Source organism: Genypterus blacodes, unplaced genomic scaffold, assembly GCF_046128005.1.
Source record: "Genypterus blacodes isolate CSIRO-AG114 ecotype Tasmania unplaced genomic scaffold, CSIRO-AGI_Gbla_v1 ptg000083l_1, whole genome shotgun sequence".
NCBI lineage: Eukaryota > Metazoa > Chordata > Actinopteri > Ophidiiformes > Ophidiidae > Genypterus > Genypterus blacodes.
In genome coordinates, this window is record NW_027466888.1 from 137,888 (window position 1) to 162,664 (window position 24,777).

Here is a 24,777-nt window from a genome sequence, read left to right on the forward strand (position 1 = left end):
ATGTGCTGGTGTGTTTTCATGTGTTCCCATTTGAAAAAGAGGGGATGAGAGAGACGCTAAGGTGTGAGGTGGGCTTATTTTAGGATACAATTGTTTCTTTTGATCATGGATGTTCTGCGCTGTGACTCTACGCTCTGGTGTGTGGGTCTGTATCGGTGTGGACCGGATAAGGAAAGAAAGCAGACCATCACCCTTAACATCCTATGTAGCAAAGCATTCCCACACACAATTAACTAAGCTTGTCCTTTAATTTGCCCCCTGAAAATAAAATCATGGATGATGCTGCACAAACAAACATTTTGGGAGTGTGTGACAGCGAGTCTTCAGCTGCGATTACCTAGATGAATGCAGACAGGACTCGTCATTCCATTGATTTGATATTGCCTGGCAACAATAAGCCAGCATACTGATAAAATTGGGTTGCAGGACTCGTGATGAGTCTCTCTATGTTTTTTTTCGCCAATGTGTTAGTGAGTGTGTTTATGCTCTCAGCACTGCTGTGCTGTGCGCTGCTCCAACATGAGCATCAACACTAATTTATGCCCAGGAAGGCGTGTGTGTGTGTGTGTGTGTGTGTGTGTGTGTGTGTGTGTGTGTGTGTGTGTGTGTGTGTGTGTGTGTGTGTGTGTGTGTGGGTGTGTGTTGAATTTCTCATGGGGCTTGCTGTTGAAAGGGTCAAACAGGCAGGTGTGGGTTTGATTATCGGCCAGAGAGAGAGAGAGAGAGAGAGAGAGAGAGAGAGAGAGAGAGAGAGAGAGATTTTATATGCAATTTCATTATCAAGGTAAAAAAAAACAATTGTGACAAATGTGTGTGTTTGCACTAAATTCCCAATAAAGCTAAGTGAGGTGACAAGGAAGAGTGATGGATGCTGGTGTTTGAGAGTTTGGCAACAGTTTACACACACACACACACACACACACACACACACACACACACACACACACACACACACACACACACACACACACACACACACACAGTGCTCATAGTTGACCTTGCTTGTCAAGCGTTTGGCCTTGTTACACCACTACTTGTAGGTAAGCTACAAGAAAGGTACCTTGTCTTGAAAATAGCTCCAGTTGTAGAAGATAGAAAGCCACAGCTAAATGCAAGAATTTATCAAGAACCAAAAGCTTTGACAGAGCACGACAACATTCTACATTCCAAATGGAAAGCACCTGCGATTCTGAGTAATTCTATAAGGGAGGGGAGGGTTGAGAGACAAGAAAGGGATGTGGACAGATGGAAGCATGAGATAATAGCGAGAAGGGAGGTTTGAGGGGATTGTAAGAGAAAGACACGGTGGTGAGAGAATGCATGGCAGAATTCAGCAGGATTTAATTCTTGTTCCACTCCAGACAGCAGAAAATAGACCGAGCAATTTGTCCCGGTCTCTAAATGACTCTGAGTTCAGGGCTTAGATTGGTCAAAGCTGAGCGTCTATTGAAGCAGACAAACAAACAAACAAACAAACAACAAGGGGCGATTCCTCTGGTCGTCATTGTTATACAAATGTGACCCTGCAGGTTAGTATGATGATGATGACTGTTGACAGAGATCAGGCAGAGAGAGAATGTCTGCCTGCATGCCCCCTCTCCCTAAATATGGAAAATGCATTTATCCAAAGTAACGTAAATATAAGAATTTTAAAACAAAACATACGTATATTGTTGGCGCAGGATGACTCATGTGAGAGGACATCTGGGACACCTTGCTGCTGTACTCCAATGGGTGGCTCCAGAAAAAAAACCGCTGGAGAATCAAGGACGCTTTGGGTCTGTGGACCACGAGTTTGGGAACTCAGCAGACTTTATACAGATTCACACATTGCAGGAAGGGCAAGTTCGATGCTCTCTTTCATTTCCCCTTTATGCTGGAGAAAAGCCCCAGACCCACTTTTACACATTTATATTTAAGAGGGACAATGGTGTGTGGTGTGTACACACACACACACACACACACACACACACACACACACACACACACACACAGTTTAATGCACCAGTGAAGAGGAAAACAGGCAGCTGGAAAAGTCATCCTCTGGGAGGCATTGATATGATTTGTGGGGGCTCACTGCGTCTCCCATCACTACTTTGGTTGTGCAGCACTCTGGTAGGTGACTTCTCTCTCTCTCTCTGTGTGTGTGTGTGTGTTCACTCTTGCAGCTAATGAGCGACGGCAGTTGATGAATGTATAGCACTGTACTTATGCTCGTAAAAGCTTGCGAGACCACAAAATGTATTAATAATGGCACATCAATGGTTAACTGTGTTTTAAATGTCATCCCAGAAGTTGTGGGAGAACGTTTAGGTTCTCTGTGGCTAACAAATATGTACAGTATCAGCTCCAGTGGGACTCCTTGTTCTGTCAGATGGTTTCTGAAGTCTCTAATATGTTGTTCATGTCGCTGTCCTGAAAGACAATGCATGTAATCCTGATTGATGCTCGTGAAATTTTGATGTGTCTCTGCGTTCGCCAGAGCCCAGAATACTTTTCATGGACCGTTTCATAGTTGTTGCAGGATAAAGTGCTTGTTTTCAGTTTTTGCTATATCTATTCTTTATACACACTTATGCAGGGGATGGAGCTTCTCCTTATGTTCATCGGGAGAGAGGCGGGGCTTCATCTGGACAGCTCACAAGTCCATCATTGTGATGACGCATAAAGAAAGGTAAAGACATCCGATCACGAATTCATTCAATTCACCTAACCTACATGTAATGACTCACCTATGCAAAATTGGAAAAACATCAAGAATAAAAAAGAAAACTCAATATTTTTTTACAATAATTTATTATTATTGCAATCTAAAAACTGATCCATGAACTTTATTTGAACAAGATCTTGTTTGGACATATTGGGAGTGACATGTCCATGTCCCTCACAAGCCTCCATTAGACAGTCAGGGGTACTATCTATTATGTTTTATTTTTAAATGTTGTGCTTAATTGTGGTTTTAATTGAGGTGATAACTGAACGCCGTTCTGTCTTCCCACATCGTGACTCCACAGCATTTGATCTTTTTTAGATTCTGAACACGGCATACGATTTCTCCAGGTGACTTTTCTCCTAATTGCCCGTTAATCATCACATTTTGAAAGTTCCAAATCCTCTATGAGAGTCCCATCCTCTATGACACCACCAACTCCCACCCATTAGGTCTACAAACCAGCATTACAGTAAATATTCATTCACTCAACAACGCAGCCGCCGGCCCTCGGAGCTGAAATCAAACATCCCCACAGTCAGTTGCAAGTTTGGCTGTGAATTTATTAGCATGCCAGCCGCGAAGATAGTTATGGGGAAGTGATGACAGCAGGCTGGCGAATGGTGAATTACCCCTGACTTGACATTACAATTCATCCTGAGAGGGAACCTGGCAACTATCTCAAAGCTAGAGGATATCGACAACAATGTTTTAACACTTAGAAAATGATGTAGCGATTGTAATACATTACACATCAGTTTGATTTGGGGTCAGAGTACTCCACAGAAAAGACTCTATATAAGAATGTGTAAATGTTTCACCTTCTTAGAAAGACTGGGAGGCGATAGCATGATACATGTAATGGAAGAAAATCTGCTGTGGGCCAAGGAGTATCAGAAATCCTATATGAAATTTCATCATCATAATCATAGTTACACTTGATGGAAATGTTTCTGTTATATTAGAAAGCAAATGGATTATAGTAAAGGCAGAAGAACATGTAGAGTATGAAGGATCATTTTCAGGAGACGCGTCCAGAACAATGATCTGCTGAGAAGGGCCGTGCATCGTTGCCCTGTCCACTATTACGTCTCCCCCTTATATTTAACTCCATCTGAGTGTAATATAAGGCTCTTTTCCCTGGGGCACACAGCTAAGAGGTTCCCTATAGCTATAGATCTAACACTATGTGTAGATAGTTCAAACGAATATACATTTAATTCTATACAATGATCTCATGCCTGTCCGTATTCTTCCCCCAGATGATTTTCACATAAACTTCTGATTCCTATATATTATATGAATAAATATAAGGGTGGTGTCTTGATTGTAGAATAGAATAGAATACCCGATCTCAAAAATAACACAAACTAAATCCAGATCACTGTGAAAAACAATAACAGTAATGATACAGGCGATGCGGTCATGATTGTGAGTGCAGCGTCTTGAAAGGATGCGTCCTCAATCCTGTTTATTGTAGGGAACAGAAATGGATCTGAGACATTAGAAGAACAGTTGGTCACAAACCACAGCACACAGATGCCGAGGGCTGGGGCAACAACATTACCTTCTGTCTATGGGTTTCACTTGGTTACAGAGCATCTTCAGGCTATTTATGCATTTGGAGATGTAATAATGGGTGTCATGAATTTGGAGATGTACCAAGGTCTATGTTTCCTCTATGTTTCCTCTCTTCTCTGCTTTCATATGGCACTGGGGCTTCTTAGTTCCATCCATACGTCTACGAGCTCATCTATATCTCATATTCAAGTTCCAGAGAATGGTTTAGTAGTGAAGAGTTTAAATTTTTCATTATGACAAGTATGGATGACATTGTAAAACGTGGTTACTAAGCAACTGCTTCTCTGCTGCCCAATCAGCGGCGTTGTCAGCACGAGATCCAGCTACACTCATAATCCCACTCTCTCTTTTCTCTCCGTCTCTCTGTTTGTTCAACCTGTACTCATTCTACACACAACAAGATTTTATTTCAAGTACTTGGTAGGTAGGTTTGCTCTCCTGAAGGGCAAATTCCAACCTGTCAGACACCTCCAACCTGTCATAAAAGCCATTCAGAAGAGGTTCATAATTGAAGTTTGAAGTTAATTAGAACATTTTAGTACTTATGATAGGGGGGAGGATGCCCGTGTTTCCCCCCCTTACTGTTCCTTACTAGCTGCCATGCTATACCTTCATAATGTGACACACCTAAGTTGTGGGACCTCCTCTGGCACTTCTTCCTGCTCTAGCAAGTTTTTACAGGCGGTGCTGATGAGGGTGGATTCTGGCAACTTTTAATATAAACCCTGCTCCAGAGTAGTGAGAGTAAAGCTGTAATAAATCAATATAGTTCAGAGATAAACACCACAGGATTGAATGCAGGTCTAACCCTAAACACTACATGGACTGCACTAAATGAACTTAATTTAAACCCTGTCCAATTTTAAGTATAGCCCTAATTTGAAAATGGCAGGGTTCATGAATGTGTTTAGATTTGACCAATGACTATTGTGGGAATGCTGAAAAAGGGTTGATGCATGTAGGAGGTGAAATATTGGTTTTGGTATTACTTAGGGTTCAAAAGTTATCGGCAAAATGTAAAACAGTTTATTACTGCGCCACCATCAGGCTGACCAGTGTACAGATTGTGGGATACGTTTTAAAATTTTTTTTTATTTATTTTAAAATGTACCTTTTGAGTTTGGTTAGTTTTTCAAGATCCGATTGTTTCAAACTGTATAAAAACAAAATTCAGAGCAATCCCAAGAGGGTTCCCAGCACTTGTGTTTGGACCCCTTATTATGCATAGAATTGACATCTGATCAAATTTTCACTGCATAATTATATATATATAAGAGAAAGGTATTCCTGAAATATGTCTGTAGTTCTCCTATGCCCCCATTCTCGTTATACAGCTCCAACTGCTCTCACGGAGTCCTCAACTATTGGATTGTGCCAACTATATGAACGCATTTTCGCATCACAATAATTGTTCACCAAGCTAATTTCAATACCACGGTTGATTATATGCGTGTGAAATTATTGAAATTCCTTGTTTGGACTTGTTTAGGTGGACATAATGCCTGCATAGTCATCATTTCCAATTGTATGTGACTGGTAACTGAATGGCTTTACTGAAGATGGCTGATGAAGAAAAGGGATTTGTAACAAGCACAGAGCGGTGTGTAGGAGTGTGTAGGAGCTTGGTTCATTTTAGTGCAGCAGTGTTGAAACACACTTCAGTGGTAATTTAGCCCTATCAGTTCTGCGTAATCCCCTAGGTGCCATGGGCTTGGCTGCAGACCAATATGATTTACTTCTATCTGACTGAATGACGGAATATTACCTGAGAATGCAATGGCAATTACAGCTTAATCCTGAAAACAATGATTGTTTTCTTGCATGCAATTGAAAGATGATGATGGTTGTGTGTGTAAAAGGTCAAGAAACTGTGAAGGTGTGGCTGCAAATAACAATGAAAATGTTGAGAAACAACTGGAATGGGAAGAAGTAGTTGCTATAGACAGAAGCAGCGTCCATGTTCTGCTGACAGAGGTCTGTGCATCCATTTAATTTAGAAGCATTAAGACTTAAAACGAGGCTGGTTTTTAAAGAGGAGGTGGGGGGTTTTGCTATTTACTAATACTTGGCCGACTTCTGACGCCAGCACTGAAGTGATGTAAGAGAGAGAGAGAGAGAGAGAGAGAGAGGGAGAGGGAGAGGGAGAGAGAGAGGGAGAGAGAGAGAGAGAGAGATTCACAGCACTAATATTCTCCTCAGTTTTGGAGACCCATGCAGGCAGAGAACAACTCCCCACTGGGTATCAGAGGTAGGCTGTCTTTACCACTCTTTTAAATATGACAGCGCAATGACAATCTAGCTCCATTAATTCTCTCTCTTGAAAATCCTACATTTTCAACTGCTATGACTGCAAAATATTTATGACTCTCATGATTCACATTCCATCTCAGCCCCGCAATACTAAGGAGGGGAGCTTAACACGAACACATGACACATATCACATTGTGCTGGGAGCCTTAATGACATATTTGTGGTGCTTAGCTGTCACGTTTATTAAATAAGGATGGCACAAAATCGTGGTGCTCGTTGAACAATTCCTCAGAGCTGACACCGTGAATAGAATTATTATTCCCTCCATGATTAATCTCTGTAACCGCAGTCACCCCCTTTTGACGTGAGGATAATACCTAATGAGTCACTTTGGCTTGTTTTCCTTTCCTTTGGAGGCAGCAGAAACTCAACGTGAAGCGGCTTCTCCAGAATCAGCACCTTGGACAGCGACATACACCAAAGGGGGCTTCCTTACGCCTCCGAACCGCAGGAGAGGAACACAGAACCCGGCATCAATTATCTCCCCCCCTACCCGGTCCGGATCCGCTGTTCTCCGGTCACGAACACCCCCGACCTGCTGCAGTGGACTTTGGTTTGTCCATCGCATCATAAGAACCAAGAAATGTCGCTGCCTATCCCCTCGTATTTAGCATGACAGAGGCGCCAAAGCGAACAGGGCAGGAATCGATGTCAAAGCTTACGCAAGACTGAGCCCGTTGCATGCTTAATGAACCGGGGGGTTGAAGTGTCTGACAAACATCACATCGGTAACTTGAAGAGCTCGCTGCACCATGATAAGTCATCTTTTGTTGCTGCTGATATACTCGGACCCGCTTAGCGTTTTGAGCGCGACTACGGCCGGTAAGAAGCCGAAGTCGGCGCTGAGGAAGATCCTCAAAACCACTGCGGTCCCCACGGTCGTCGCGGAGCCGAGGACAACGCCGCCGCTGCCCGTGAGCAACCATGACACTTGCCGAGGCTACTACGACGTGAGCGGCCAGTACGACAAGATGTTTGAATGCAACAACACGGATCACCGGTACTGCTGCGGGACGTGCTACCTGCGCTTCTGCTGCGAGTATAAGAAAGACCGACTGGATCAGAAAGCCTGCAAGAACTACCAGACGCCGGTGTGGTTTCAGACCGCTGCCCCGTCTCCGGTGCCGACCGGCGAAACGTACGATCCGAGCATGGATCAGACCAACACGGCGGTCTACATCACCTGTGGGATCATAGCCTTCATCATAGTGCTGGGAGTGTCGGTCAAAGTTGCGTATGACAAAGCCACCGAGCCGCCTCAGGAAATGAATATACACAGGTAAGATGGAGATGTTTACGTGGGGGTGTTTGTCAGAATACCGGTGGTGCTGAATTTAATAGTTTTTGACGTCACAGCACATCTTAAAATATTCATGCATTTTCTTTTCTGTGAGAAATGGGAAGAAAATCAGTTTGACAATCTGTTTCAGGGAAATAAGAGCTTAAAGAATTTTACTAGATTCATCTTCTGGGTACCAAGATGTGTGTGTGTGTGTGTGTGTGTGTGTGTGTTTGTGTTTGTGTGTGTGTGTGGGGGGAGGGGAGTTACTTGTAGATGGCCCAATGATCCACATTTATATTTGATGTTGTTGCCTCTTAACTTTGAATCTAACAGATGTTTTATTCATAAACAAGGTCAAGAGAAGCACATCAGACTTGGAACAACTATCCTTAATTTAAATACAAGTAATTTTCCTGATACATTTGTCTGTTTGCTGTTTGACTTCACTTCCACCCCTCCCCATGAGGACTTCAACCTTCCATATGCACCTGATTAGATCTGAAAAAGTTTCAAATTTAACCCAATTAAACTCAAAAAAGAGATTTGAGAGTGATACATTTGTATATTTGTATGCTTGTGATGTACTAATGGATGTGGCTTCACCACTGCACTGAGAGAGATGATGGGAGAAATGTCAACGGTACCTCATTAAAAGGTTTGTTCTTCTTCTTTTTTCCTTCTCAGGGCTCTGGCAGATATCCTGAGGCAGCAGGGGCCCATACCCATATCACATTATGAATGTGAGAACTTTTCAGCAATGAACGGTTCACCCAAAGACAACCCACCAGTCAGAACCTCATCCAAGAATCACTACACACCTGTGCACTCCTCCAAATCCAACCATGGTAAGAACTCTTTCCTCTCAGCTACTTAAATTCCTATCGTTTTACACTAATGAATGTTTAATGTTAAAGCGTTTGGTACTTCATTTTTATTCCTTGTGCAAAATTGTCTTCTGACATCCACACCACATAGATATTGCTGCCACCTACTTCACACTTTCAGCATAATTTCTCTAAAAGTTAACATCTAGAGAGGCAGGTTGGTGAGGTAATGCTGTCCTGCCATCTCTGACAGGGTGGACGTGATGGCCTCTTTAGCCCCATTCCCACATGCAGTGGTATATTCTGTCCAGGCTTCATCCCACCCCAAGAGCAAGTAATAATACAGGGATAATGCCCACATGGGACACATTCATGTGGAGTGAGCAAACTAATCACAAGACTACCCTGATTACATATTTGAATCAGTGACAGGTTGCCTTGCTTTGGCATAAGAATTGGAGTGTTGTTGTTAATTTTTATTTCAAGAATGACTGCAAATTATGCAAAGTGGACTGAAGCGGAAAGCGGAAAATAGATCGCCAGCTGTCTGGAACTGTAGGAGATACTGTTGTATAATTGAAGAAAGCATCTGAAGTCATAACAATGAGCATGCGGTTATAATACATTTTGGGGAAAAAACATTGATAATTAGTAATACACGTGAGAAAGGCACCCCCTCCCCCCCACACACAAACACACACCCAGGGAGAGGGAAGAGCAGCCACAGAACAGATCATTGACACAACAAGCTACAGAAAAAGACAAAAAAGGAAAGTAAAACAAGGGAAGGGAAGGGAAGAAAAGAGAAAAGAAAAGAAAGAAGAAAAAAATGTAACAGTGTGTCTTCTCACAAATGGTGTCTTTCTGCCATTGTGAGACAAAGGGGTATGCCTATTGTAAGAGGAGAGGATGGCTGGCAAGTAAGGATGTAAAACGGATAATTCCTTGTTATCCAAAAATGCCAATAAATGGGCAGTGTTGTGAAATACGTAACCAATGTGGTAGACATATTAAAGTAACTAGACCTGTGATTGTGTAACCGTGGGCAGAAGACAATGTGGGTTCAAACATCTATCACATTTGTCGTCTACCTCTGGGTACCTTTCAAATACTCACTTTCGAGAAATGGACACTTTGTATAAGATCTAACTGAATGAGTGTGAGATGAGACAGCATGTAGTCTACCTACAACTTCCTCCCCCCGTTCCACATCAAGTTGGAGTCCGAGCTCACCCTCCCAGGCAACCCAAGGTGGAATTATCGAGCACATACTTGCATGTGTGAAGACTGAAACTCACCAGCGATGCCTGAAAAGTTATGTCAATAAATATCACACTATCTATGTGTGAAAAGGGTTTGAGTTGCTCTGTGGGTGAATCAGATGCAGCTCACATCCAGGCACAAACAAACAACCAATCAACCCAACATAATTCACCTCTAAGATAAGGAAACAGACAGGGATCATAAGTCTGTAAATATATAGGGCTGCTCTGAAGAAAAACAGAGGAGGTTAGTCAAGAGGTTCTAAGGCGAAACAGGTCTTAAAATGGAGACAAATGGAAAGCAATGAGGCATGAGAACCACAAAGGAGGTAGAGACTGTGAAAGAAAATGACAAGAAGGTGTGAAGGGGAAGCAGGAACTTCACAGCACAGACTGATGCTTCCTATATGTTAAAATGCAGATGTATATGTGACAACACATATGTGCAACATGCCCATCGCCATTTGTTGAACTAAACCTTGGTCAAATCCCTGTATCAGTTTTATTGTAATAGGTTAACTAAGGCAGGCAGCAGCGTCCATACAGGGACCTTTATCAGTTTCTCTGCTTGGCCGGGTATATTTTACTTGCGGACACATAGCCAGTATGCACTGCAGGATAGCGCTATTCACACATATTCCACACAGGATACAAGGCAGCAGAGTGAAAAATGGAGTGATGCCAAAAAATAACCTAAAGAAAATCTTTCTATGGAGTCATACAGACAGGGAACTGATAGCAAGCGGTCGCTGTGGTAGCTGAGTCCAAAGTACTGCCACTGGCCGATCAAACTGTGCACTTACATACATGACAAATTCCCTATTCATGAAGCAGAGAAACACTGTCTTCTGTGTCTTGTCTGAAATAGCCAATGTCCTCGAACATACCCCCCTTTTCTCTTGATCTTAATTAATCAATAATCAAACACAAATGAGGCAGGACTTAAATACCCAGATGAAGTATAGGGGGTTAGTAAATTAATCTGTTTCATTACAGGTATTCACGTATTTTCATTTTGCAGAGATTCTGAAACTGAGCACGTCGTGACCTGAAAATGCTGCATTTGCATTTGCACGATTCATATATTGTTGTTAGTTTTCTATCTTGGAGACCACAAGACACCTGTGTGGGATTTGGTATGAGGCCAAGCCAAGCACACCAGGGATCATTGCGGTGTTAAAAAACACTTTAGAATTACTTTAAGAGAAAAAATAATTCCTTCCTACCCTTTACTGTTTGATCCTGTACACAGTGATGCCCAGACGCTTTCAGAAGGATAAGAGAAGAACATCCTTATATTATACTTTTGCACTTGTATGATGGTAAAGTACTGTGTAATCCTGGTGCCCCAACAAACTCATCCCTGCATTTTTGAAATATATTACAAACTCAAAAGATGGAACCCAAAGCAAAAATGGTCCATACAGCACAATCTAATAACAGTTCAAGTGCAGGTATTTCTATTCACATACATTCTGCAATGTTGTTGAGCTTCCATTCTCTTCTAGGTTGGGGTGTAAACACACGAAGAGTTGGATACCTTTACAGGAGCGCCCATTTGGTTCAAGTAAACAATAGTTTCTTTTGCAAAGTAATGCGGTTTAACCCACAGCTCCCTTTGCAGATAACAACAACCTCTGCTGTTATGGAAACTTGCTTGCTTGGTTTCCTTTATGGACACTTTCGAAAGCAGAGTATACACCACTTGCAAAATAAACTGGTAATTTGAATGTTTACTTATGAGGTTGTGTTCTCTGCAGTAACGTTTGAGATAAGCTGCTTCCTGAGTAAACTAGGTCAACTTCTACTGAACAATTAGAGGTCGGGTCATGATGATAGGACCTTTGGGTGTTTTTAAAGCAGGTGTACGTGGCCTACATAAGAAGAAAATGATTTCATATCCCTAATTTGCCAATAGCACTTTTGTAATGATATTCAGTCAAGCACTTTGCCTCATCTCTTACAAACACACACACACAAACACACCCACAAACACACATAAGCACACACACACACACACATAAGCACACACATATAAGCACACACACACACACACACACACACACACACACACACACACACGCAAACACATGCACATAATAACACCGCTCTTCTCTTGCAACTCGCCTCAATTAAAACAGTGCAGCTGTAACCTCTCCACAGTGACCTCGCCGGCTCCCCATTGACCAGATAATCATCTCCCACATGTTAAAAACACCATTTCTATGCAGGCAGGATCAACATGTTTAATAGGAGCTTCCTCCTGAGTGCAGCCTGTGTTCAACCTCAGCATCTTAGAGACACACGTAATTGTCTCCTGCCCTAGATCTCATTATTGGCCCTTAGTATACAAGGAAAGGTGGCATGTATTTGCTAAGATGGCATTTAAAAAGCTGTGGTATCATATTTGTTTCTTCCTCTAAGGGGTTTTTATTACAACCATATGAATCATCTGCACCCACTTCTTCCGGCCCACTCGTTTTCGTGGCACATTGTTGAGGTGAAAGTCACAATTTCCTTTGTATCAAGGACGATAAATTCCTAATCGGTAGCCTTCCCCCTTGCAGTCTCCTCATGCTGTCTCACCTTCATCAGATGGGAATGGAAGTGGAAGAGGGATCTCTCACTTTCAAAGTTTGAGACAAAAAGACAACAATATTGTTCATTTATGTCACAGAATTGTGTGTGTGACAGAAAAACGACAGTAGCAGCTATTGCATAACATTCTCCATCTTATGAAAGGAGTACTGGGAGAAGTGTGATTGAGTTGAATGCATTGGTATGTGGGTGGTTCAGTCATTATGATGTGTTTACATGCTGGTTCACATGTTTTCACCCATGCAGTGGGAGAATGAAGGTTTCCCATTTGATACAATAATGAAAAAAAAACAAAAGCAGAAACACTATAAACCAGAGTGGTAACCAAGTGGTGTGTGTGTGTGTGTGTGTGTGTGGGTGTGTCTGTGTGTGTGTGTGTGAAAACAGGTCATAAATAAATGTGTGGATACGAATGGTTCGACTCATTTGTGATCTTGTGTGTATGTGCGTGTGCGTGTGCGTGTGTGTGTGTGTGTGTGTGTGTGTGTGTGTGTGAAAACAGGTCTCCACTATGGAAAGGACAGTGTGAGGAGCACTGGAGGCACAGACCTTCACAGCTTCATCTCTTCTGGCTTTGTGACATTGGGTCGAGGCCACCAGAAAGGTAGATTACTCTTTGCTTTGCTTTGCTTTTGCACACATGAGACTGCAATAATTCTCTTATCACCATACACTGTGCTGTATAATGCCCTGAATGAAATGATGAATGAATGAAATATTGTAGGATCCCATGAACTGTTGCATTTGTGGTTAGGAAGTGACATTGTGTGTCAAACGGCCGCACGCACGCACGCACGCACGCACGCACGCACGCACGCACGCACGCACGCACGCACGCACGCACGCACGCACGCACGCACGCACGCACGCACGCACGCACGCACGCACGCACATATACACATAGCCATGTTTACCGATAGCTATAACAGTGATTAGTATGCAGGCATGTGGGTCGTGCTCTTGTGATTTATTTCCATTCAGATTGGTTCTACAGATCAGAGTCGGTGTGTGTATGCATTTAGAGAGAGTTATTGTTTTATATCAATAACTTTCCACAGGATTCGTAGAAACAATGCAAAACTATTTGTGTTCCTATTGCTCCTGTCTAAATCTGTACTGAATCTCAGCCATCCAGACCAAGTGGATCATATTTGGTACTAAATTGTGGTCATTTTCTGTGAGTTGGTGGTGTAAAAATTCAGGAAGGCTAAAATTAGTTTTATAAGTCATATAATTACAGAAACAAAGCTCAAAACCTTATACTAAGTTCATTTTCACGGGTAAACCGCCTGTATCCATTCAGCGGCCTCATTTCTCTGTCCAGGATCGGCCAAATGGTACAAGCAAGGTGTCATTCAGAAGCTTAGAAGTTCTCCCATTGGAGGAAACGGCCGTCGTGTGTGGAAGTTAATGAGCAGACAAACAGAGCTGTGCTGCTGCATTCACAGGGTTGTTTTTCAGGAAATGTGATTTGGGAAGTTCTGGATCTAGATAAACGTTTTTAGTGACGGCAGTGCTCAAAGCCAAAGCTTAAATTAGTTAAATATGTGCTGAATAACTTAAGTTCAACCTCCACATCATCTATGAAGGGAAATGTGTGAAGTGATCAACCAGGTCCCTAAAATAGTTCGTAAGTGCAGCTCATGAACCGTCATTTGCCAAGCATATATAGACAGAGCACAACAGTATTAAAATGTCTGACCATGGCAGAACAACAAGGAAATGAACAGCTGGGTAAGAAGAAGAGGAGTAATGGTGAAAGGGTAGGAAGGCAAAACAGATGAGGAGGTAGAAGAGGCCAAGGACGCAGGCACGTTCTCCATAAAATAAGGGCACAACTGTGTCTCCAGGCTCATCAGTCGCCTTGTTGATTAAAACCATGACACAGCCTGTGGGCTTGTTGTGTTCAGTGGCTTCTGATTCATTCAGAGGGACAGCAGATGACTATCACAATCAGCTGAGACCTACTGGACTGAAACTCACAAAAGGACAAAATCAGCTGTAACAGAGATATTTCTATATATTTGTTTGCTCTGTTATTGATTCTTTATTCCTACCGCAGATTTCTTACTATAGTACCTTTTTTGTAGTCTGACTGCATCTATAAACACACAAATTAGTGGCTGTAGCACTGTTTATGTTAGGAGGTTGAAGACAAACCCAGGTACGTATATTTAATCCATTCTCAGACCCGTTAATGACACACTGGTCACGCCCACTGTGAGAGTGTGAATGTTTTGCTTTCCTTTGTCCTTTTCTTTCAAAAAGCTTTTGTGAGTTTCAGTCCAGTAGGTCTCAGCTGATTGTGATAGTCATCTGCTGTCCCTCTGAATGAATCAGAAGCCACTGAACACAACAAGCCCACAGGCTGTATCATGGTTTGTAATCAACACGACGGCTGATGAGCCTGGAGACACAGTTGTGGCTTATTTAATGGAGAACATGCCCGCGTCCTTGGCCTCTTCTACCTCCTCATCTGTTTTGCCTTCCTACCCTTTCACCATGCAGCCTTACTCCTCTTCTTCTTACCTGGCTGTTCATTTCCTTGTTGTTCTGCCATTGTCAGACATTTTAATACTGTTGTGCTCTGTCTATATATGCTTGGCAAATTCATGAGCTGCATTTCTGAGCTATTTAAGGGACCTGGTTGATCACTTCACACATTTCCCTTCATAGATGATGTGGAGGTTGAACTTTGGTTATTCAGCACATATTTAACTAATTTGAGCTTTGGCTTTGAGCACTGCCGTCACTAAAAAACGTTTATCTAGATCCAGAACATCCCAAATCACATTTCCCCATAAACAACCCTGTGAATGCAGCAGCACAGCTCTGTGTGTCTGATCATTAACTTCCACACACTCTGGCTACCTTAACACCCTAAAAATTACTGCTCCCAACAGAATTATACACAATTTGCTCCACAGTTCACACTCACACGTAATACCAAACAAAAGTCTGCCAACCAATAAAATCTCCAAGAGGAGCTTTAAAAATCTGTCTTACCTGCTGCAATATGCTCTGCTTCTTCTCTCCATTAGCCCATTAGACAAACTGTTTATACACACACACACACACACACACACACACACACACACACACACACACACACACACAGTATTCTCTCTCTCTTCCTCTCTCCTTGATGGCCAGGGTTTAATTTTGTGCTTCTGCTTTATCACAGAAACAAAAAGAAACATTTTACACACATTCCAGTTTTCTTCTCTGGATCACGGCCACCAATTTCTTGAATAATCTTGCTAACAAACAAGACAAACAAACAAAAAATTATGAAAACATACTTTTAACATTTAACCAACCAGATTTGAACCGAAGGATTTATCCTTTAGAGTTTGTAGGAAAAGTGAGGAGTGGTAAGGAAATTAGTCATTTAGTGGACCCCTCGTAGCACAAATACATTCAGTTCAAGTGACTGTCAAGCCGCACAACAATATCTAACAAGACTCTCGGGCATCCTGAGGAACTGTAGCACTCCCAGATACACGAGCAGTCAATTACAGTGATGTGAGATGTGAGCGCACAGAGAAGAAATGGCAGTAGGAGAGGCAGCACTCTAATCATCATTTCCTCTGTTGTAGCCATTTTGAAAGCAAGTGGAGCTATTTGTCTGGAAGCAAGGTGTGCGGGAGGGAAGAGAAAGACAGACCAGATGCAGATTTGACACATTCTGTAGGGCCAGAAAGCGCAAGTTTGCATGTCGGCACCATGAGTCATCGCCAGGACGGGGGCGGGGATTTTGTCTGGTTAATTACGTATTGGGTTGAATTTACAAATGTGTTGTGCAATGTCCTCAGTAGTTCCTCTGGTGTCACCAGTTGCATGGATTTGATGACTAATTCAGTTTTTACCAGCTGAGGTTTAATTGTCTGATATTGTCTGACCACATTGATTTCAACATCACTGAGTTTAGATTTTTATTTATTTTCCAAACTTGTTGAGGGCTTTGTGTTCGACGGATTCCATCATTCATCTGTGCCTTTTCAACTCTCATTGCTTGGTAAGCGACAGGCACATTCATTGCGTAATTAGCTGCAACCTAAAAGTAAAGTAAATTAGACATTCATTTCACTCTAATTGTGAACGCAGAGTGACACTCTCTCGTCTCTTGTCGTCTTTCATGTACGTACATCTGGTCCTCAATGTTTTAGTGGTAAAAAAATTAGAAAGCTGAAGAAGAAAAGAGGCAAAGACAGGTGAAGTGACAGGAATAGAGATAGAAAATCCTTGTCATTAGTAGTTGGGGCCAATGGCTGATAAGGGTGATGTCAGTGTAGGTAAAGGTATGCAAGATGCTACCCACTGCAAAGAATGGCTTCTCATTATAATAATTGCAAATAATTTCTGCATTGTTTGTAATGTGAGGACTTCTTCACACTAATGAATAAAAGCTGACTATCATGCTGTACTGGAGTGTTGAAATCTGGCTGACTTTTGTAAACATTGCCTTTTCAATAGATCTTCTTCATTTGTTTGTCTAAACTAGTTAACATTAACCCTAGATGATGATAAAAATGTTGATATTGTGTCTGAAATAGTAATGCATAATGACACAAAGAAAGAAATTGCTGCAAAAATCTGAAAACTTAGCAAATTAAGTGATTATGATCGCAAACAAAACTGAAATCCTGGAGGAACTGACAAAAACTATGGGTTTATCAGTTTTCAGTTTTATTTTGCAAATATTGATGCAGGATTCTTCTCAAAATGTATTTCCAGCAGGTTAAAATTTGAAAAGCGAGTGGGTGTTTCAGTTTGTGGGTTAGTCTGTTCTTTCTTGTTCTTTGAAAGACTTGTAAGAGCTTATAGTCAATCCTCTGGGCAAGTGATGTGGGCAAACAAAGGTAATGGACACACCCACAGCTTTAGCCACATCTTTAGAGGGACCCTCCTTTTGCAAACAGTCCCACAAGCCGGTCCAGCAGCCTGGTTACAGTATATACAGGTTGACACATGACTTGTGGTTGCTGTATTCACCCACCCAGGGAAATCTCTGTATTCTGTATTCTGGATGTCCAGTTCATCGTGCCTGCACACACAAGCTGGAGGGATGAGGAGTCAACACCTTGTCAAAAACGTGCCGTCTGTCTTTAAACTGGAAATCAGACTAGATGTGAGAGAAATGACACGCTGAGACAAGCTCTGTCTAACTGATAAAACTTTTGTAGTGGGGAAACATAGCCATGTCTACTCTTAGCTGTCACAGACTCCACATTCCACATTATGGCTCGGTGTTCTCAGCCTTTTCTGACCAAAGCTGCAAATTGCCTGCCTGTTGTTAATGGCACAAGTTCTGTGAACGTTCCATATTGAACAGCACTTGAATTAGTGCTTATTGAAGCTACAGTTATTCAAACAAAGTACATTCCAGACGGAGTGCTAGACAAAAGTCTGAGGTATTATTACTCAAAGGCCCCTTCAACAACCGTCAGAAGCTGGGAAAGGCGGTGTGTCAGATTGAGTGAGCTATTCTCACTTGCCCCCAGCCAGCCTGCTAACCTCCCATAGACTGAGGCTGGTAGAGAATATAATAATATAATGTATGTATGTATGTAATGTATAATAATGTGAAATCACAGAAGGGTATGGCTCCACAGTGTGATTATGAATCAACTGGAATAGGACTACCTTCAATGTTATCTCTCTAGTACAGTTATACTTATTATATCAAGTTTACAAACTTTGTAAAGTTTTGATAATACTTAGCCTGGGAGTCCAGCATTCTAGGGGGGTAATGGGGTACCATGAGCCCTTTATGGTTTGATGGAGCCTGACCATTAAGAGCTTTAGAAGTGAGCAAGAGGACTTTAAATTCTTTTGTGGCCTTTTCTGGAAGCCAGTGCAGCAAAGCTAAAATGGTATAATCTGCATTCTGGACCAACTGGAGAGTCTTTAGAGACGTGCATGAACACGGATTAGTTTTCATGGTCAAAGTAGCCTCTAACCACTTACACTGATAATTAATATGAATTATCTGAGGTGAAATCTTGTCATTGTTTGGTGCTGACTTATACCTGGTGCACAATGTTCGTTGTAGAGCTGTGACCTCTATCTTTAAGCCACACCTTGAGTTTTGAGGATTGAGTTTTGATATTTAGCTCTGTGTGTGTGTGTCTTTGTTAAGAGTACTTGTGTGCGTTGTGTGCGGGGTTGCCTACAAGGAAACATTGTAAAATAAGTTTCATTCATCCATCGCACATTTTCTGCACTATTCTTGATTTCCAACTACAGAGAAATCTGAAACCACCTTAGGATGACTTAACAGTTGTGTACCTTCATCTTTTGTAGCTGGCCCACGCTGTACTTTTTTCATTGTGTTCTGCCTGACATCTATATTGTCCCGGTCCACTTGTCAGTTTGATTCCCGTCAAATCTGCAACTGTTGCACCTCAGCTTTTGTGTACTAAAATGAAAAGCCTTGATCTTTATCTTTCTGGCGTCTTCAAGTGTGTTTCTCTGGAGGGCTGGTCTATAAAGGCACGGATAAAGGCAGTTTTGATGATGTTACTTCTTTTGTTTTAAGAAGACATCAGATAAATCTGTGCTTATCCTTGCTTACAATATAGGGACCCTCCTCTACTCGTCCACCCACTTCTCTCAAAGGAAATCACCTTTGCAACAGCCTACAAAATGGAAAGGGTTGGTATGAGTGTTCTTGTGTCTTCTTATTAGGACATCATTATTGAACTGTGACTGGAGATCAAAGTCACATTATTCTTTCACCTCAGTCTGAATAAAGACAGTATAACAAAGACTTAATGCAGCCCTACTTAATCAAACCCTGTATTGTCTTTTCACACAGGGTCACAGTTGTTCATAGTGATGTCATGGAGTCATAAAGTTAATTCAGCCAGTAAATCTGACAGACAAACAATTTTGAAATTTAGATGGGAACCTGTTGGTTTCAATCACATATGACCAACACATTGTGTGATTAGACAGCAGTGGCTTTGATCATGTAAAGTTTAGATTAGAAGCAGCGAGCCACAACACATTAGAATGAACGACAACGCAATGGAACTTTAACGGGATTTCATAGCAGGATACCTCACAAATTTTGGAAAACAAAACACGGACGTAAGTAAGTATGTTTTAGCTTTAATGTTTTGATTATTAAATTCACATGTAATAGGATATACTGTATTTGTATTTGTAGTGTCGGGGTTCTCACTTGCTCACCACACAATACAGCTGTTTTATGGAAATTATTGTTGTGGTTAATAAGGAGCCGGTTTTTCTTACTGAGCGGTCAAAATGTTTTCCGTTTCTGTTTTTAATGTAACTATGTAACATGAACATGATGCAGTTTACTACATTATATGTCATATTGATGACCTCTTTCTCATCCCTCTTCAGGCCCAGGAGCAGTTCCAGATGATCAGTTGATCCATTAATCTGCCAATACTTGACTATTTTGATGCTGTTTTGTGGAATTCACATGCCAATAAAACATAAAACACCTAAACTGGTGGGCTTGTTTACAACAATGATGCAAATTGTGCACATCAATTAAATGTTGCTTGTCGTCAAATTGATGATGAACATGTGGTGTTCGCTCTCTCAACCGCCACACATGTTAATGCTGTTGAATTCACTGCTACTGACTCAGTGCTGTAGTCATGAGAAAGTGCTTAGAGCTGTTAATTGAATGTGATTGTCAGTTTTTACTTACTGGCAAGTTATGCAAAATGTTGCAGCTGCAGAATAAGGTCCCCAAAAACAAAATGTTGTTGGAGGTGGAGCTTAAATCCCACACTGTCTAGAGCAGGGGTGGGGAACCTCTGGCCCGCGAGACAATTATGGCTCTTTCTATGACGGCATATAAATAATTATACTGTGATTATAATCCCTGTGTCATAACGCAGCGCAAATTGTGAAACGCAACCCAAGTGAAGGAATCTTTTATTTCTTTCTATTGCAGGTTCCCATCAACCCAACTACAACCACGTGGCTCCAGGTAGCCCAACACGCACGCCCAAGAATGGTAAGAAAAGCGCATTACCCAGTATGAAGGTGGCGGAATTGAGAATGAGTCTTTTTTTTTTTTTTTTGCTATCTGTTTTTATTGAAGCAGACATTGTACATGACATTGTGCATACGGGTGTAGGATATTTTGGAGATCATTTGTCGTAGAGAGAAGGGAGGAAAGTTATCCCTACTATTGTTGTTGAACTTTATACATAGACCCTGAGGTAGAGTACAAGTGAACTGGAGTTGCAATGATGTCATGAATGAGAATGAGGCTTTTGATAATAAAGGTGTCACATCTCATAGTCAAGAACATTTTCCTTGGTATGAATAAATGGAGATAGGGCTCCAGTCTCTCTCCACAAAATTCTGTACAATTGGCTGAGGATCAACTTAATATTCTACTGAGGTTATCATGTCTTTTGGCCGACAGCATATGAAGTCCTTTTCCCAATTATTTCAGATAGTGTCGTTTTGAAAAATGAATGTATAACCTTGAACAACCTGAATGAGTGCCACACGAGCACAAGACAAGGCAGTATGTACCGACTTCTTCCCACTATTCCTTACTGAATTGAATGTAGTTTTGTCAGAGGAGCTCTGCAAATTTGGCGATTCAGCCACCTTACCACCTATGTACTGTATGAGTCCTGTTAAATATCAAATTGTGTGGTTCATCTTTTTTCCACCATCAACATGTTTCTAAAATATGTCTTTTCTTGCTTTTAATAGCTCACAGATCGTTGAGACATGGTAAGTCATGCATTCATGTGTTTACTTTCACTACATTCCACAGTTACTCATTGTATCATACAACACACACCAGCCCATGTCTTGTGTATCCTGTCCTTTTCTGCCTGAAAGACCATTTGCTGATGAGTCTTATGGCAATTTCTTTTAACATTGATTGGTTAAGTGCAAGAAAATGTGGGGAACCTTTGACCCAGGTAAATACACTGTAACATTACAATACAAAAACTGTATTAAAATAGTTACTTTAACAAATACTTGTGATAAACTGAGCTTGTGTGTGTGTGTGTGTGTGTGTGTGTGTGTGTGTGTGTGTGTGTGTGTGTTGCGTTGCAGCAGTGGACAATAACAGCATGTCTGAGTGGCTTGTCCCTTATTAATTGTGTGTGGCAGACAGTCCTCTGCCACCATCACATCACCCTTCCCTTTGTCTCAGCTTTCCTTTTCTCCTTTAGATTGTCTTCTTTCCTCCACTCTCTATTCTGCAGCAGATTCAGTTTTTATCTGTCCACTGAAAGATGGAGCAGCACCCATACTGGTGCTCTGCACTGCCTGACAGACTCACAGCTCACAAGATAAGAGAATCTGAAACAAGAAGAGTGACAGGGGAAAACTGAATGATTATGGATCAAAGAGATGTGACATGGATTGTTTGACAATGCGAACAAAAAAGGTGGTTAATGTGATAGACAGTGGATGTTTGTGTGTAAAAGAGAGGGACAGAGAGTCAGTGAGAGACAGTGCACGCCTGCTGACCTGATGTTTGGTCTGGAGGTTCGGACTCCATTGGATTTGGTGTTAGGGGGCCCACCTGAACCAGAGATTTGTGACAAGTGACTATTCCTTACTGCTGAGGTAATGCCTCCAAGTGGTGCACGATTTCATCTGCCAGGCTCTGTCAGAAGCGATTGTACGGCACTTGGTGTCATGGACAGTACTTCAAGCCCAGTTTCCCTTGAGTTTAACTGTTAACAGTTTGCACAGTTATTGAATGTGTGTGCCTGTTTAGGACATGACATTTGTTTTTTGAGCAGAATGTCTCAAAACTGTGCCACAAACAAACACAAGAGGCTTAGTCTAGACCTGTGTGCTTATAGTCTTTCACATGACCTTTGGAAACTTTGTCCCCACACCCAGAGATGCCTGTAGAATACCAGATGTTACAGTATGAGTTTACCATGTAATCTGGTCTGACTGCACTTCCCTCTATTCCCCTCCGCGGGCTGGGAAAAATTAACAAATGGCTTGAAAATTGTATTATTTGCATTGTGTGTGATGTTCTGCAATCCTCTAAATCTCCCCCCTCCTCCTCCCCCCCCTTCTCCCTTTCCCTTTGCCTGTCTGCAGCAGATAAAGAAGTAGACGATTTCTACACTCGAAAACGTCACCTACCTGACCTGGCAGCTAGAGGCACTCTTCCCTTACACATTCTCAAAACAGGTCAAGACCAGGTGGGCAGAACTGTGGGCATAATTCATTTATTATTTCATTTATTTGATCGTTCCCTGGTTTCAATTCATTACAAAAAAGTGAAATGTGTTGTATTATATATAAGACTATTCAGTATGTTAACAATTACCATTCTACTTTGATCAAGGCAATAAATCTAACTTAAATGATCAAATATTGGCCAAGTGATCATACCTAACCTCCCAGCCAGATATTATTAAAAACTGACCTTGCTGCCCTTAAGTGTATAGGATGAGTTCCTAGCTATGGGAATCCATCTACCTCCAGGTGAAGTGAAGCTTGGAGGGAAAGGGAAGGTTAGATATTGGCCTGTAGTCCAAAATGCTATGCAAAATTCACTTACTTGACGGAACACATTCCATGGAATATGTGGAAAGCCTTTAACTCTGATCACCATTGTCTGCAAAAGTGTTTTCCTATGTCATTGACCCTCAAAGAATTGTATTTGTTATGCCTTATGCCTTCTCACAGGACAAATCCTGTGTTTGTGCTATAATATGACGAATAGCAAAGGGGTCCAGGTCCATTCAAAGGCAAATGATCTGGAAATGTCAACGGCAAATATTGGCAAAAACGTCCCAACTTACAAAGAAATCAATGTCGCTTGAAAATCATTATATTTTGCATAATCATCATTATATCACTTCAATGCTTCTTGGACGCTATGCCACATTGCTCAGGAGGGCACCATAAAAAAAGAACATTCTGTGCAGACAGTCAGTGTGACACAGATATACAGTATGCATCTCTTTGTGCTGTGTGTGGTTGTGGGTGGCAAAGCATCTTATTCATTTAGCTGTGAATAAATGCACCTCATTTATCTTCTTCCACAGCATCGAGAAAAGCTGCAGAACCCCCAGGCCCCCCAGCCTGCCATCCCTCAGGCCCCTCTCCAGGCGCAGTCCTCTCAGCAGCCTTCTCAGCAAAGGCAGAGGCCCCGTCGTGTCCAGAGGGCCATGTCACAGGACCGCGCCCTGTCCCCGCATAGGGCCCCTCACCAGGATTATACCCTGTCTCCCAAAGGCATGCCCCTGTATGGAGCCCGTATCCTCTCAGATGAACAGCTGCTGTCTGCTGAACGTCTCAGGTCCCAAGAGCGTCTTCTTCCACAGGACCGTCACACCTCCCATGAACGACTCTACTCCAAGGATCGGCTGTACTCCAAGGACCGACTACTGTCCCAGGACTACCTCTACTTGAAAGACCACCATTACTCTCAAGAACGTCTCTATTCACATGATCGCCTGTACTCACAAGATCGACTCCTTTCCCAGGACCCTTTGCTTTCACCAGATAGGCTGATGATGTCGCTCAAACATGGCATAGTCAGCGGCATCTCAGGTGGCTTTCCTGGTAGTGAAAAATTAAAGTCACGCGCCATCTCACACACAGATGTGTTCATACCAACCACCCCTCTTATGGATTGCTACAAAATAACCAAAATGCACTCCCATCCTAGTCCCTCTAGCAATGGCGGTGGAGGAGGAGCCACACATTCCCACACCTTAACCATGAATCAGATAGCATCCAAGAGGCAGGCATTTGCCTCCAGACGGACCCACACTGTGGAACAGCTCCACTACATCCCACAGCACCACCAACAGCAACAGCACTACCGTACAGGCAGTAAGACTGAAGTGACTGTGTAATGGAGTCTCTGTCAACCAGGAAGAAGCAATGTCATTGTTGCAAAGTCTGCTTACGTTTGTTAATTGTGGGCCTTGTTTCCACTATTGGGTTGTGTCCTTTGACCCCATGGACCCATCAGACTGTTCTGTTGGATGATATTTACAGATTCACTGGCAGTTTCATTTAGTTTAGTTTATTATTTTATTATTTTGTCAGGAACCATGTACAAAAACACATCTCATGAGGGAAAGAGACTTAAACCAGAGTTACCTAATGGCTATTGTCCACCTGCAGTCAAAGTCATATGGAAACAAAGCAGGAAAGTGAACCATAGAGCATATACGTGCGTGCGTGCGTGCGTGCGTGCGTGCGTGC

The 24,777-nt window shown here is 42.1% G+C and overlaps 1 protein-coding gene across 1 annotated transcript; it reads left to right on the forward strand.

Annotated features, from left to right (window-relative positions):
- Positions 1-7,353: 7,353 nt before the first annotated feature.
- On the forward strand, positions 7,354-24,422 carry LOC143007129 (protein shisa-6-like). Its single transcript, XM_076158548.1, has 7 exons — positions 7,354-7,880; positions 8,568-8,728; positions 13,070-13,171; positions 20,507-20,569; positions 21,286-21,306; positions 22,651-22,754; positions 23,607-24,422. Exons 1-7 carry the CDS (start codon positions 7,354-7,356, stop codon positions 24,420-24,422), a joined length of 1,794 nt encoding a protein of 597 aa, XP_076014663.1.
- Positions 24,423-24,777: the final 355 nt, after the last annotated feature.